The sequence below is a fragment of the Chlamydotis macqueenii genome, chromosome 2 (assembly GCF_036417535.1).
Source record: "Chlamydotis macqueenii isolate bChlMac1 chromosome 2, bChlMac1.mat, whole genome shotgun sequence".
Classification (NCBI taxonomy): domain Eukaryota; kingdom Metazoa; phylum Chordata; class Aves; order Otidiformes; family Otididae; genus Chlamydotis; species Chlamydotis macqueenii.
In genome coordinates this window covers 135492722-135507553 of record NC_141557.1, presented here as the reverse complement: position 1 = coordinate 135507553, position 14832 = coordinate 135492722, and the positions used below count along the sequence as shown (strand labels likewise).

The 14832-nt window shown below is 35.1% G+C and overlaps 1 protein-coding gene across 2 annotated transcripts in view; it reads right to left on the bottom strand.

Moving 5' to 3' along the window:
* Positions 1-1962: 1962 nt before the first annotated feature.
* Positions 1963-14832, bottom strand: part of WWP1 (WW domain containing E3 ubiquitin protein ligase 1) — a 64586-nt gene continuing 51716 nt past the window's right edge. For both annotated transcript variants that reach the window (XM_086740981.1, XM_086740982.1), the window contains exons 17-24: positions 13124-13283; positions 10108-10241; positions 9867-10007; positions 8052-8172; positions 6713-6817; positions 5347-5443; positions 4993-5065; positions 1963-3954 (exon numbers count right to left, since the gene is read on the bottom strand). In XM_086740981.1, the coding sequence (XP_086597107.1) occupies positions 3855-3954; positions 4993-5065; positions 5347-5443; positions 6713-6817; positions 8052-8172; positions 9867-10007; positions 10108-10241; positions 13124-13283 (931 nt within the window). In that variant the 3' untranslated portion in view covers positions 1963-3854. The remainder of the gene's footprint in view (positions 3955-4992; positions 5066-5346; positions 5444-6712; positions 6818-8051; positions 8173-9866; positions 10008-10107; positions 10242-13123; positions 13284-14832) is intronic.

The following is a 14832-nucleotide window of genomic DNA, read 5'->3' as shown; positions in this document are numbered from 1 at the left end:
GGCTTCATGGACAAGCAGGGTATATACTGGAGGGGAAAGGCTGGGAGTGCAGGTCTTTAATTATGTTTTTTTACATGGTTCAGCTGCAAGTTATATATGAGGAATAATAAGAAATAGGACTAGCATAACTTTAAAGGGAGGTACAGTGCTGTGACATTCCTACAAACCTGCAATTTTTTTCTAGAGCATTCTCCTGTGGGGTTCAACAGCCTTCAAGAGTAATGTACGTTCACATTATTAAATAATCCTACAGATTTATCTTTATGGCTGCACAAGCAATCTCAGTTTCAATACACTTCCATGCTAGTGTTTGACTTTGACTTTGCAAAAAGTGCTGTCGTTTAAAAAAAAAAAAATTGAACTAAGGAACACCTGAAAAAAATCCTTTTATGGTTGATATTAGCATATGCAGGGAGAAGCTTTTTGTGAAATATAAACACTTACTTATTCGCACATTGAGAAGCTGTGAATTCTGAGGATTTAGTGGCTGCACAGTGTTTGCTGGACACACGTACTCTCCCTGGCCTATGATGACAGGAGGAATGCGTACTCCCAGTCCCTTAGAAGGGAACTACAATTTGGAAGCACATAGACTTCTGTTCATAGAGATTAATTAAGACTTTCTTCTTGTTCTCACTACTCTTTTAGCAGGAACTGTCACCAAAAAAAAAATAAATTAACTTAGGTTAGATAACCAGCATAGAAAATATTTACAGATTTTTCTAAACAATATATTCTGATTACCCAACAGAAAGAGGACCAAATAATGAAAAAATGGTAGGTGGTCAGATACGCATGGTTCTGCCAGTAGAAAGTGTGACAATCTAGAAAAAATTAACTATAAATACCTAGTGTTTGCTTTAATAGAAAAGGATATTGCAGTCTACAGAGAGGAAGATGAAGGTGGTCATAAATTGCTTAGACTAACAAACCAAGCCTATGCTAAGTCAGCAGTAAAAAATCCACAGCTGATAGACAAGCTAGAGGCTTTAATTCTATCCTTGGATCACAAAACTAGTTAAAAATATGGGGTTTTTTTCCCACTATGGTGAAGTAATTCTTATTTTTCTATTAATAGAGCATCAAAATAAAGTATTCCATATGTCAGAGGCCCAGGATGGATAACATGTAGTGTTTCTCAGAGAGATTCTTCAAATTTTCTGCATTTCATACGCTACAAAAACATCTGCCATAGACAAAACTGCTTCTAGTAGCCTTGTGGCAGAGGCACCTCACTTCTGTGCCTTTTCTGCTGCAGAAGGAGGAAGGCTATCCAGGTACCAAGTAAAGGTTCTTGAGAGTTTAGAGAAGAGGAGCCGAGTTGCTTGCAGGAAGAAAGGAACAAACAGAACCCATGAACTACACAGTAGCTGCTTCAAGTAGCAGTACTTCACTGGTTCCCTCTGATTTCCAGCCTTTGCTGCTTTCCCTGTCTTTGCTGTTCCTTCCTCCCTCCAAGTACAGCCAAATCCTGAGGAAAATGGGAAAAAAACTACATTGCAGTATTACTGAAATTCCCAGAAAGTCCAAGTTAACTGTACACACGCCCACGGGTAATATAAACTGTTGTGGGGTTTTTTTCCCTTTAAGAGCCTTGCTTTCTCAGTCAGTACTTTGCAACCCATTAAGAAATCACATACGTGCACAGAAAGCCACTGGTTTTGTTTTTTTTTTTCCTTGCTTACTAACCCTCACCCACAGGAAAAATGATTGCAGTTATGAGACAGCTAAAATTATCAGAACAATAAAGCAACTACATTCTTGTGATGTGCTGTCTTTTTTTTATTAGTTTGTTCACTTTTACTCACAGATTCACAAAATTCAGCAGTTGGTAGTGGGTGACCAAGTCATTCATTAGTGCAAATTCATGAAGTTCAACTCTATGACATTTAGCCCTCTTAATTGTCTTTTAGGCAAGCCACACACACTTCTGTTGCCCGGCCTTTGACGTTTGTTTGGTGGTTTGCTTTTTTTTTTTTTTTTAAAGCTTTCTCCATTCTAACTGGCACAAGTAACAATTTAAGTGGATTTGCACTTGAAATTAATTTAATGCTATATTTATGAAAATGGTTTTGCAGAAGACATTTGGTGTATATGAAAAACTTTCAAAGTGGTGGAAATTTTTTACACTCTTACAGAAAGTTAATGTAAGATAGCAGTCTATTGGGCCCGCTGCACTACCAGTGTTACCAAAGCTACGTACAGGTTAACAGCTCCACAGTAAGCTGTGCATATTGAATACAAAGCTTCAAGAGAATTCAATATGTAGAAAAATAAAATTTTGGCAGAATTCAGTTGCTGTATTGAAAAGATACATGAACGGATATAGCTATTTTTTCTGCATATACACTTTTAACAGTGCAGTATGATATGTTACAGAAGTGGTTTTAATCATATTCTAAGAAATCATTTTCATGTGTGTACAAAATTCTGCATAAGTAAAATGTAATGGAATTTACAGTTACTATTTCAAGCATAGTACAAATGGTAATTTTAAACATGTTTTTACTCTATAATAAGGAAGCACGGTTTGCTAAAAGTAGCATTTAATATAATTCACATGAATAAGGTGTTAAATTTTCATCTTTTAAAAAAACACATCTTTGCAGTTCAGCAAATGCCCTCATTGCCAATAAAACTAATCTTAAAATGGCTTTATATTATTGTGCACCTAGGACAAACTTGACCTACATAAAAAAATGACAAGTTTTAGATATACTCACTTAATTCAGGTACATCTGACTTTCTGTAAGAACTTCAGAGGAATGAGATTATTTAATACTTGAGAATATTTTTATCTGTGCAAAGCTTATGTAACTTTCATTTTATTTGGGTTTACTAGATCAAATAACTGCAACTGATCATTAACACAGAAAGCAGCAAAGTTCACATTACCTTTGTATACCCTTATAGCTCAGTTTACATTAATATTACTCCACAAAGTTGTAAACAGGACGTCACAGATTGAAAAAGGAAACAAAAAGCAACAAAAAAGAAACCTGTAAGACACCAGACCAAGGAGAGAATGTGTAATATTTTCTCTTTTATTATTATTTTTTCTTTGAAGATTACCTAACATCCTTGTGGTAATAACCCAAGGTAATATGTAAACAAATTTCAATGCTGCTCAAATGAATTAAAATATTCTGTTCAGCTCCTACAATAAGTCAGAACAGTGGCACCAATTTCTTTCAACATTAAATCACATTCATCTTATTGTACATGACTCTTGTGCAAGTAGTAAAGGCTTTATTAATGACCTTGGCTACATCAGTAGAGAGGGATATATCAGCTATTTTCATATTTTAAAAAATTAAACTGACAGAACAACATATTCTGTCGTCTCGTATACCAGCAGCATCTTTCTACATATTTAGGATACGTTTGGCCTAAGCCTTTAACACCTTTTAGAACAGCCATGCAATACAACAAACTTGGAGATGTTTGTTAAGAGAAAACACAGAGCAGTTTCAACATTTTTCTGAATAATAAAGCCAAGATAAAGCAAATCCAGGCCCTTTTAAATGGCTGCAACTTTTCATACACTTAAAGCTCTATAAAACTAGAGCCTATTAGTATATATATTTATATCTTTTATATATATCTTAAATAAGTCTCTTGTCTGCTTTCAAAATTTATGAGGGGTTTTTCTGGTCTTTTGGAAGGGCAATAAATAAAGTAGAAAAGGCTGAACTGTTTTGCATATCTTTGTGGAAGAACGGAGAACAATTATACTTTTAGAGTTCCAGAAAGGTCACTGTACAGAACAAAAAGCTTATATACAATTAAGTGTGCAATTTTAGTTGGCTGGGCCTTTCATTATGCAAGATCTCCTTTTTGACTAGAAGCCACTTCTACTCTTGACCAAATCCCTCTGTTTCTTCAATGGCAAAGAGCAGCTTCTCTTTTAGTTGTTCATAGCTTTTATATGGTGGCAAATCCAAACGATTAAAACTGAGCAGAAAAAAAAAAAAAAAAAAAGATTTTGTTAAGTTTATCTAAATCCTGTGTAGAACATTACAGAACTTGACTGCTATAGTAGAAGTTAAAATGTTCTGATCTAACAATTAGAAATGAAGAAATAGCAATCGGTGCAATCTCACTGCCTTGACATTTCTGAGCAGTAAAAACAGGCAAAATTTGACGGAATACTTTAAGAAACAAAAGACTGTTATCACATCATATAAAAACCAGAATCTTTGAAGACTAGAGACAGCCCAAGATACAGAGAACTATAATACTCAGAAAAGGAAATGTTCAACATGAAGTTTAATATCATCCCAGTTTAATGCATTTCCAAATTCCAGCAAAAGCATTAAAAAGCTGAATTTTTCTTCTTCCTACCCATGCCTGGATATGGGGGTTGGGGGGTGTGTCCCTCTAAACTTTGCATGATCAATATTATGATCACAATGTTGCCAAAGGAAGATATGTCCATTCTGCACACACTATATATGGGGAAACCGATCTGTCCACCTGTTACCCCAGTTTGGCATGGGAATGCCAAGCCGATAATAGTCTGAAGCCTGTCAGGGAAAAGGATCTGCATTTTGGCTAAGCATCCTTGTTTTGAACATTTCCTGTGATTTCTTTCACACTGTCTCTCATGACAATATGTTTATGATTTATATTGTTACTGTACAGTAAGTGTATCTATTAACTGTATATACCTAATACCAACATAACTTTTGTTCAGTTATTTAATATTCTCTAAAATAAAGAATTAGGGAAACACCTCTCAGTTCTACGCAAGAAGGATGGTATAGTACTTTTGATAGATCTGATACTGACAAAGTGCGTACAGTGCAGTAGCAAAATTTCAGAACAGGGCAACCAGAAGAGTTTTCATTCAATACTGGTGTGTCAGAGCAATCAAAGAAGCTGAAGACAGAGATACAGAACTGATTCAAATTAGATTTCATTTGATTTGGTAAATGCAAGACCAGAAGAGAAAACCACTAAAGGTACAGAAATTTACAAGTAACAACTCACCAAGTGTGACTTCTCGGTAACCAGGTTTCCTTACCAACTTTTTCAATGCAGAATTTCTGAGGACCATTACTTCCTAGAAAAGATTATTTTTTTCAAGTGTAATCTGTTCCTTTTAAGTGGCACATGTGAGATATACATGACATAAGACACCACTCAGATGCAGCAGACATTCTTCTCATAGAAATGAGCTAATTTCCTATCATTTATGAATGTGTTCATGAGATTTCAGATATAAAAAGCCCTTCTAGATCCAGGCTGATGTATATGAAGTTCCTGCAATTTGAACACTTGCAGCATGGTTCATTCACAAATGAAAAAGTTACAGTATAAAAGTTTTGGTCACCTTTTACTTACCCATAAGTTCAGCAAATCCACCCAGTGGTAATCTGCAAGTGCCAGTAACAAACTGGAGAAGTCGCATGCGAACCTCATTGTCAGTTTCTTTTACAAACTAGGCAGAGAAATTCAAATTACTTAATAAAAATCTTTAACATAGCTGAAGAAAAGCAAAAAACCCACAAGATTGTTGAAAAAGTGCAATTCTATTTAAAAAGACACCACCTTGAGAACAGTTCTCCTTTCTTGTTTTCAGTAAAATTGGAGGTGGAGGGAGAAGCCAGTGATTTCAGATTATATGCACTGTAGACCATTACAACGTGAAGGCTAGGAACACCAAAAAAAGAAGAAAAATCTTTATCTTTTTTTATTCTACACTAAAATATAAATCGTGCCAATGCTTTATATGAAGACTATTGCCGTTTTGATTAAACACAGGAATAGCCTAGCCATAGGCTCTGAGTATTTCAAGACAGAAGTACACCCTGCATGTGGCAGTCTCAGTGAGAGAAAACAGCATCCATAATAACGACATCACTTTGTAAGGAAATTCACTGGGAAAGGGAAGAGAAAGAAAAGAGAGGGGAGATGGAGAACATCTCAGTAAGAGAAGAGGCACTGATATGAGTAGAATTTAATTCAGAAAAACTTGGATAACAAATGAACATTTTTGTTCTATAAATGTTGAAACCACATCCAAGTTACTCGAACTTCTGGTTAAGATACTCTCAGTACCAAGCTTCTCAAAAAGAGATCACATAATCAGATCTTACATTATTCTGACAACATAAATAAGCTAGAAAATACTTGATTTGCATAGTTTTCTTACAGTAACTTGTGTCAAAAGCATCTCCAAAAAGGTGATTTATCACAAGACAGGAACTGCCTAGCTGTGACTTCTCTTCCGGGAAATTCATAGAAACTGTGAGCCTGTACAGCATTTTTGGAGGTTTTTTCTGAAAATAATTCTTAGCCACCTTCATTAAAATGCAAGTTATAATCAGTCAGTGTTAGACTGTCACAGTTAATATGACATTAATCATAAATAATATGTGGCATTTCAGACGTACAGGTGTATTACTAAATTTAAAAAGTAGATCACTGCTAACAATACAAAAATTTCTATCATTGTATAATCAGTAAGAAGGAGAAGATATAAAAAAAGTATTCATGACCCAGCCATCCAAATGCAATGCATGTATCTGCCATTTCCCACCCTAAAGAATGCTCCCCAAGAACCAGTAATCCTCCTTTCCTTCTCTGAAAAGAAAAAAGGAAGCAGCAGGCACCTTCATTCAGATGGCAACCCTCCACTCCACATGTCATTTGTGTTGCAAAACAAAACAAAATCTAAAGAAGTTGGAAATCTTACTGATCAACATACCTGCCAGAACCATATGATCTGCTTGCTATTCCTTGTATAATGACGATAAACAGTGTTCCTCTGCCAGTCTGCTAAATCAACTTCTTGCATACCACAGAGCATAACCTAGAAAAGAGAATGATTACTTGACCATATACATATCTACACACAAAAACTAAGAGTTAATTTTTTATCTTGTATGAGACACATTAACAGAAACGAAGGTTCTTGGTCTAAAAAAAAAAAAAAAAAAAAAAAAAAAAAACTGGTAACATTTTCATTTTACTACACAGTTAGATTTTCCTTTATTCTATGTTTACGGAACTCCTCCAAAATTGTTTATGTATTTAAGTGGTCTGAAAGGCTGCATACCAGAAACTTCAGTTTCCTCCAACTAATAATTCAATAGTAAAAGACACTACCTTTTCCAAAAAAAGAATTTTTTTATTAAAGAGGATATTACATTTCCCATTAAAACCTTGCCTCATATTCCAAGATGATAATGATTACGTTGCTGCTACTGCTAGTAAACATAAAACACACTGCAAAGTGTAAGTTTCCAAAGTATTCATTACAAGAGGCAATGAAAGCTGGAAGTCTTGAAGGCAAAGCCTCCTAGAAAAACTGAACACTAAATGAGATCGATCAAAATCCTTGCTCAGGAAAAACTCCCATTTAACTTAAGCTTTCAGAACACTGCTCATTATATACAGGGAACCTTGGCAGGTCTTACAGAAATAAATAAGCCTAGCACTGCAGAGCCTTTTGTCCCTGCTCCAAATCGCAACCTCAACAGTGAACATAGGTCATGCTGATTGTTAAGTAAACATGCTGCATGTAAGCAATTCCTGTTATCAGCCCTTGGGTTACATATTGAGGATCTGCAAAATTCAGTTTCAAACCTTTTTGGTTCCTCCAGCTTTCTGTTCTGAAGTGTAATAACCCTAGAACCTACCCTAGACTATGTATGAGTAACTAAACAATCACTATACACCAGAAACAACTTCTGTGCCATCTGTTACAAGGTAATTTTACCCATCTACCACAGAGGGAGAAGTTTTCTATGATTAACAGATCTATCTGTGATCTTATATTCTGATCCTTTCATAGACACTTGCAAAACACATTTCAGTACTGAGGATGGAACCTAAAATTTCCAACTGCTGAACAAAACACCAATTCAGTATTGATACTGCCTTTTCACCATGATTCACCTAACTGCTCCTATTAAATTCTCCATGTTCCAGAAGCTATCAAATGCAGCATGCTACAGATGAGAGATTCAAGCAGACCTATCTATTTAATCATTCCATATGTATTATCTTTGCAAAAGGTAAAAACGTTGAACAGAAAATCTCACCTCCAGTTCCTTTTCATCAAAATAGTGTAGCCACTGTAGAGGAACAACTTCATTAAAACCATCAAGAAAAGCTTTGGTTTGTTCTCTGACTCCCCGAGAAAATCGCCACTCAGCCATTAGCCTGCGATGGAAAAAAAAACAAACATAAATTAAACATCAATTAGCACTCAACATGAAGAAGTTCAAACATATATAGAATCATAGAATGGTTAGAGTTGGAAGGCACCTTCAAAGGTCATCTAGTCCAACCCCCCTGCAAGGAAGCAGGGACATCCCTGACTAGATCAGGTTGCTCAGAGCCTCATCCAGCCTGGCCTTAAGCGTTTCCAGGGATGGGGCATCCACCACCTCTCTGGGCAACCTGTTCTAGTGCTCTACAACCCTCATGGTAAAAAATGTTTTCCTAATATCCAATCTAAATCTACCCCCTCTATTTTAAAACCATTACCCCTCGTCCTATCGCAACAGGCCCTACTGAATAGCCTCTCCCCATCTTTCTTGTAGGCCCCCTTGAGGTACTGGAAGACTGCTATAAGGTCTCCCTGGAGCGTGTGTGCTCCCATGAGGTAACGCTCCCTCCAATTTTACTTTCTTACCCTGTATGACTCCATAGACTATAAGGTACCTACAATACTAATATTATCACAAATCTCCAAACTCAAAGTAAAAGGAGCAAGATGTACTTAGATTACCATTCAAGTTAAAAAAAAATATATTCGTATTAACCTGTCATTAATCAAACTTCAGACAAAATAATGCTACTTGGGCATTATGATTTTGTTATGGCAAAATCTGCTTGAGCTTAGAAGGTGCATAATCCTAGTGTTTCAATGGTAGAAAATAAAATTTTTCACTAATTTTAAAATATTCTGTTCTTGTGCAAAAAACACCATGTAGGCAGAGAATAACACAAAATACTGTTGCTTATCATACCTACAACTATGGTTGCCCAATACTACCAGCATAAGACCATTTCAAGCTTCAACAAAGAATAGTCAGTTTCTGATTTATGCTAAGATGTGAGGAAGAGGTAATGGTTTTTAACTTTCAACTAAAATGGTCAAGCCACTTCTGAATTAAAAAAAAAAAGACAATAGATTTTATATATACACAATATAGAAACTGTTTCACTGAGAAACTAAAGACTGCTAATAAAATGGAAACTTTATGTACAGCACTGGACATAGACTGTATCACAGAAAAGGATCTGTGTACATCTGCTTTTGAGATCACTCTGAACAGATGGATCAGAAATACATGTTCAGAAAAAGAAAGGCAGTGATCAGATTAGGAGAGAAGCAGGAAAAAGCAGCATACCAGAATAAAGAGAAAAAAAAAACAGTTTTAAGTCACACCATATTATACACCATTTTGAATTTCAGTTTCCATAGTGACAGTAAAGTTCTGAACAATTTAAAATCGTCTGTCAAATATATGTCTTCCCTCCACCTGGACTTGTTACCTGAAGTTACTGAAAACAGGTTTGCTCGTTTTCAGTTTCACCCGTTCTCTCACTGTACATGCAATAAAAAGACAGGTCACCTTCTCTCTATCAGGTTTTCTCTGTTTTGGGGAGACAGGGGGAGAGGGGTGCAGGAGAGGGAAAAGGGGAATAGGAGAGATCAAAAAGTACCACAAGATCATGTGTACCAAGATACCAGAATGTACTGAGATACTACTTCAATAATAGTCCCAAGAATTACATAGTAATAGGGGAAAAAAAAAAAAAAAGCAAAACCCAACAATATACTATGTCAAAAAAGACTAGAACAGAAGAAATATGGAACACTTTTTTCAATATCTACAACTTCCTACCCAATATATTCTTCTTTGTTCTCCTCAGTTACCAAGATATTTGAACCTCCTGATTTCAGTTCATGTGAGGTTACTTTTCCTAAGAGCTCCATATCCACACAAAAGTACATTTCCAAGTTACACTCTTCAATGTTGTTATCCCTGAAGAAAAAAAAAAAAAAAAAAAGCAATTACTTCTATAGAAATAAAAAAAAAAAATCCATAAAACATTGCTCACACACACAAAAAAAAATCTACAAACCTTATCCAAATTAGGGAGTTGTAAAATTCAGTATCAATAGATTCTAGGTCTTTAATAGTGAGTTTCTTGCTGAGCATCCGTTTGTAGAAAGGCAAAGAAAAACCAGTGTCAATAAATTTCCCATGAAACAATGCCTGTTGAACAGAAAAAAAGTCTGTTTAGCTTTTATTGAACTACTGAATTACTGAAGTATTTCTGGACTTTGAATTCTTTTTTCCTTTCTCCTTCAAATAATAAAAAGCACCAAGTAGCAGTAGCAGCTTGGTGTTTATAAAGAACAAAACATTACATTAAATGGGAAGGAAAAAAATGATTAATTGACAAAATTTACCCAACCATACGTTATCACTACAATTTAGAAATTCTTTGAGAAGAAAAACCTTCTCATAAAAGGATGAAGTCTATGAAAAGAGGAAATTAAGTTTCTTTTTCATTATGTGGGTAGGTATCTATGTCAAGGGTTATTTGATCCTACTTGATCATAGTATTTGGTTATGACCATAATATTTGATCCTACTAGACTACTACTGCCATTTTTTACTACATACATACATTCTGCAAAATCATCCTTTGCACAATGCTACTTCAGCTTGTAAAAAGTAGTTTAAAAATGCAGTCCCAGACTGCTTCAGAAAGAGTTTTCGGAATCACTTTTTTTATAGGTAACAGAACTGAGAAATGAGATTGCCCCTTCTACTGCCAAAATGAAACTGAAGAAACAACCAAAACATGGTAACATTTGTCTCACCATGCATGCACAAAGGGTGTAAGCTAATTTCTAGTACTGAAACACAGCATTGCACACACACGCATACAGTGTTAACCTCTATATGACTTAGTGCATCTGAGAGCTAACAAACCACAGCTATAGCTATGAAAACATTTTTTATCCTCATCTTTATCAAGTACACTTTCTTTACTAAAATACCTCTTTTAAAAAAAGTTATCCTAAACAACGGCCATGTATGGCATTCATTGCTTGTCCTTCCTTACAGCTGAAATTCTATAAGCAGAAGAGCCAATGTAATGACCAATTTCTTCTAGAAAAAGGCAAGGCTCCATATTTTTCCCCCACCTTCTAATTCCCCCCACTAAGGCTTATTCTAGCATGCATTTTCTTCTGCTTTAAGAGAGCTTTAAAAAGTTCCCTCAGAGGCCTTTATCTATTTATTTATTTGTGTATTTATTTTTAAACTAGTAGTATACAGTTCTTACGGCAGAGTGAGCTGATAGAAATGGAAAAATTAAATGTCAAGTGCAGCATCCAGCAATACAATTTGCTACTTTTTGCAAAAGTAAGCTCTTAAATCACCTAATTTAATGTCTATGATAATCTTACAGTAAAATATAAAAGTTGCCTCAGCTAACCTCATTTAACAGCTTTTTGTTACAGAGTAAGATGTGTATTCTCTATGTTTAACCCAGTTTCAGTAAAAAATGTCTGTGGTTATTTCCGTACTTAAAACCAGAAGAAGTCTTTATGATTTGAAAATCACAACTATTTTAGAACTGTGAGAAGGACAGAAACTACAACTGCACTTAAAAAGCCTATCCAGACTCCTTAAAATGATTCCCCCCTTACACTACTGCCTGAGCGATTTTAAGCCACTAGATGGTATTTCAGGAAGTACTGCAGGAAATGCGATGCATTATAAACCATTAATATACTCCAACCTTGCAAATGATCACATTAGGCACCATTACACAGGTGTCTCTCTCCTCCACCTTAGAGAATTTAAAATAAAAATACAAAAATACTTCAGGAACGAAAAGTTTGTCTTTTAATTACATTAACTGCTTTAATTAAAGTTCTCTGCTATGATTTGTACTTTTATGAAGTAGTTTTCCTAAAGTTATCATTTTAATTACAGATTTATCTTGTGCGCAAGATCAAAAATCACTGACTAAAATAAACAGAATTTGGCTCTAGCACTTAATTGGCTTTATCTTGTCTTCCTGCTAAACGGTATTATAGGTTGTTCAGGGTTCTAAAGAAAAAAAAAAAAGTTGGCAGCTAGTGAAAGTGTTAACTCAGTGAAATAAATTCTCATGACAGCAGAGAAACAGGGAACTCTGCCATAAACTCCTAGAAATCAGAGATGTTATCATCAAAACTGAACAAATTTGTTTCTCCAGAACCATCTACAAGAAAAGCAAAACCAAGAAAAACCCCAAACCTAACTTGTTTTAAGTCTGAAAATATTGTTCCATTTATGTTACACTTTGCTTATATTTATTCTAATTTCACAAAAAAAAAGCCTCAACAACAGGAGAGGACAACAGTCTCTTCAATCTGAAAATGCACTTTTATCTCCTCTTTTTGCTTTCACTGTTCACCATGTTCAGGGATGTTGCTGAGGGCTACCTGTAGATATCATGATGATTATGTGGAAAGATGACTGTATCACTACATGGAAGGAAAGAAATGTAACAGAGCAGGAGTCCACTACAGAAAATTGACTCAGTGATACCAGAAGAAGAAATGATACAACACGCCTGGTCAGCTTTTAGTTTAACAGAAACCTGATGGCAGAGAATCAGCTCCCTGCCAGCTTCTGCTCTTCTCAGTATCTGATCTTTGTATCCAAGTATATACATTTAAATTAAGGCTCAGTGTACTGTGCAAAACATTTCTAACTAATTTTTTTTTTTTTTTAATACGGTAAGGTATTCAAAGTCTAATCGAGGAGCCTTTTTTGGAAAATACTAGTCACATTTCTCAGAGCATCAGTATTCAGACATTCAATCAAGCAGTCGTTTGCATGAAGTACACACATCCAATTGATAAAAATAAAATATTATATTGAATGTCATATTAACTGTCATCACCATCCCAGGAAACTTGAGTGTGTAAGAGACTTAGCTCTCAGGGAATATTTTGGCTCAATAACCTTACATGCCTTAATCTTAGATTTATAAGAGATTAATATAACCTTTAATAACTGTAAAAACAAATACTGTTCAGGAACAAATGTATAGCTACAGCAAATAATAAAACCTTAAAAATCTAACCTACCATGGCAATAAAGCGCCCAATGAAACAGAAATATGAAAGATGGTCAGGATTGATTGTTGATGCTGGATTTATCTGCAGGCAATAGTTGCTCTTGCCAGCATATTCAAATAGGCAGTACATAGGATTCAGTACTTCATGGGAAAGCAAGAAAAACCATTCTCTAAGGAAAAAAAAACATGTATACACATAAAAACCATCAAATACAGATGTTTATCACCATACCCCTTAGGTAACTAGCAAAATGGTCAAAATATATGCAAACTTAGAAAAATAATATAAACAGTGCTGTATTAGAATCACATAATAATATATGGTATTATATATTTCTTAAATATTAAAAAAATCATTATTAAAAACGATAGTGTTAGAAAGGCATGTTTTCCAAACAAATGATTGTTAAGATTGTTGTCACCTTGAACACACCCTCATAGCATAGGTTTTAGCTGCATATTAGTGACATTTTTGTACAGTCCTTGCCTCAACCAAGTACACAGTATTTATCCTCCTCATGCCTGCTTTACTGCATGCAACTCAAGTCTTTATTAAAAAAAAAATACAGATTATTCCACTCCACTGCTTATGATAAACAACCTAGATAAAACAAAACAAAAAAAAACTCAAACCACAGCACATCTTAATCACTTTCCCAATCTGACAGCAGAATACACACTGAGTTACTGTGGTTTAACAAACTATAATGCATCAGTTAAGCCCACAGGACACAACAATGTGCAAATATATTTTTGCTGAGGTTTAACTAATACAGGTTATTCACCACTTCCATAATTTCCAACTCAGCTTACCTGAAATAATAATAGAATCTAGTATTTCAGTGCTAGCATAGCTGATTTTTAGAATATTTGTTGCTTTATAGTATTTACATATAATTAGAGACCTCAGAAGCAGTCATATATACTCAAGAGCTTTTGTACTAGGCCCTAAATGCTTGGAACTGAACAACCAGGCTTAGGGAAAAGCTGCAAAGAAAAGAAAAAAGCTAAAAGTCTATCCTATAATAACTGCACAGACTGAATTCCATCCTGACTGCCTTTCAGCTGCCACATTTAAGAGGCAACTTTTCTATCCATGTATTTACCCAAGATCAGGGAACAGAAATGAGAGATTTGCTGGCATGTTTCTCCTAACAGTTCTATGACACTCAAGTCATGGATCATTATTCGCTACAATACACTTCCAATCCAAAGGTCAAGTAGAAAGAGTAAATAGGGAAAGGCAGCCAGGATATAGTAACCCTAACGGGGTTCTGTGTATCTTTTAATGAGCATGACAATCTTGTACAGCATTTTATGCAAGTTTTATACTGAGACAATTATATTAGCTCTGCACAGAAACATAAATTTAATCAGGCATTTAAATTAGATCCAAGCAAGATAACAAGGGAGGAATAAAAAAAAAATCAGTCATCAACAAGAAGTTTGGAGAAGGAATGAATTTTTCACGTTAACAGCTAAAACTAGCCACAGGACATAGTGTCGGATTGGTCCTGCTAAACACAAGGTAAAAACCTGGAGGGAAAATGAGTTTAGCCCGCTGAGAGACAGCTAATAAATCAGATGCATCAGCTTTCTATATTTGTATTAATGCAGTATTACATTAGCAAGTCAGTACATGAACATTTACTCAGTGTTACTTAAGAATTCTCAGCTCAAGTTACAATTAGATCCTCGCTACTTCTCAATTTCACATAC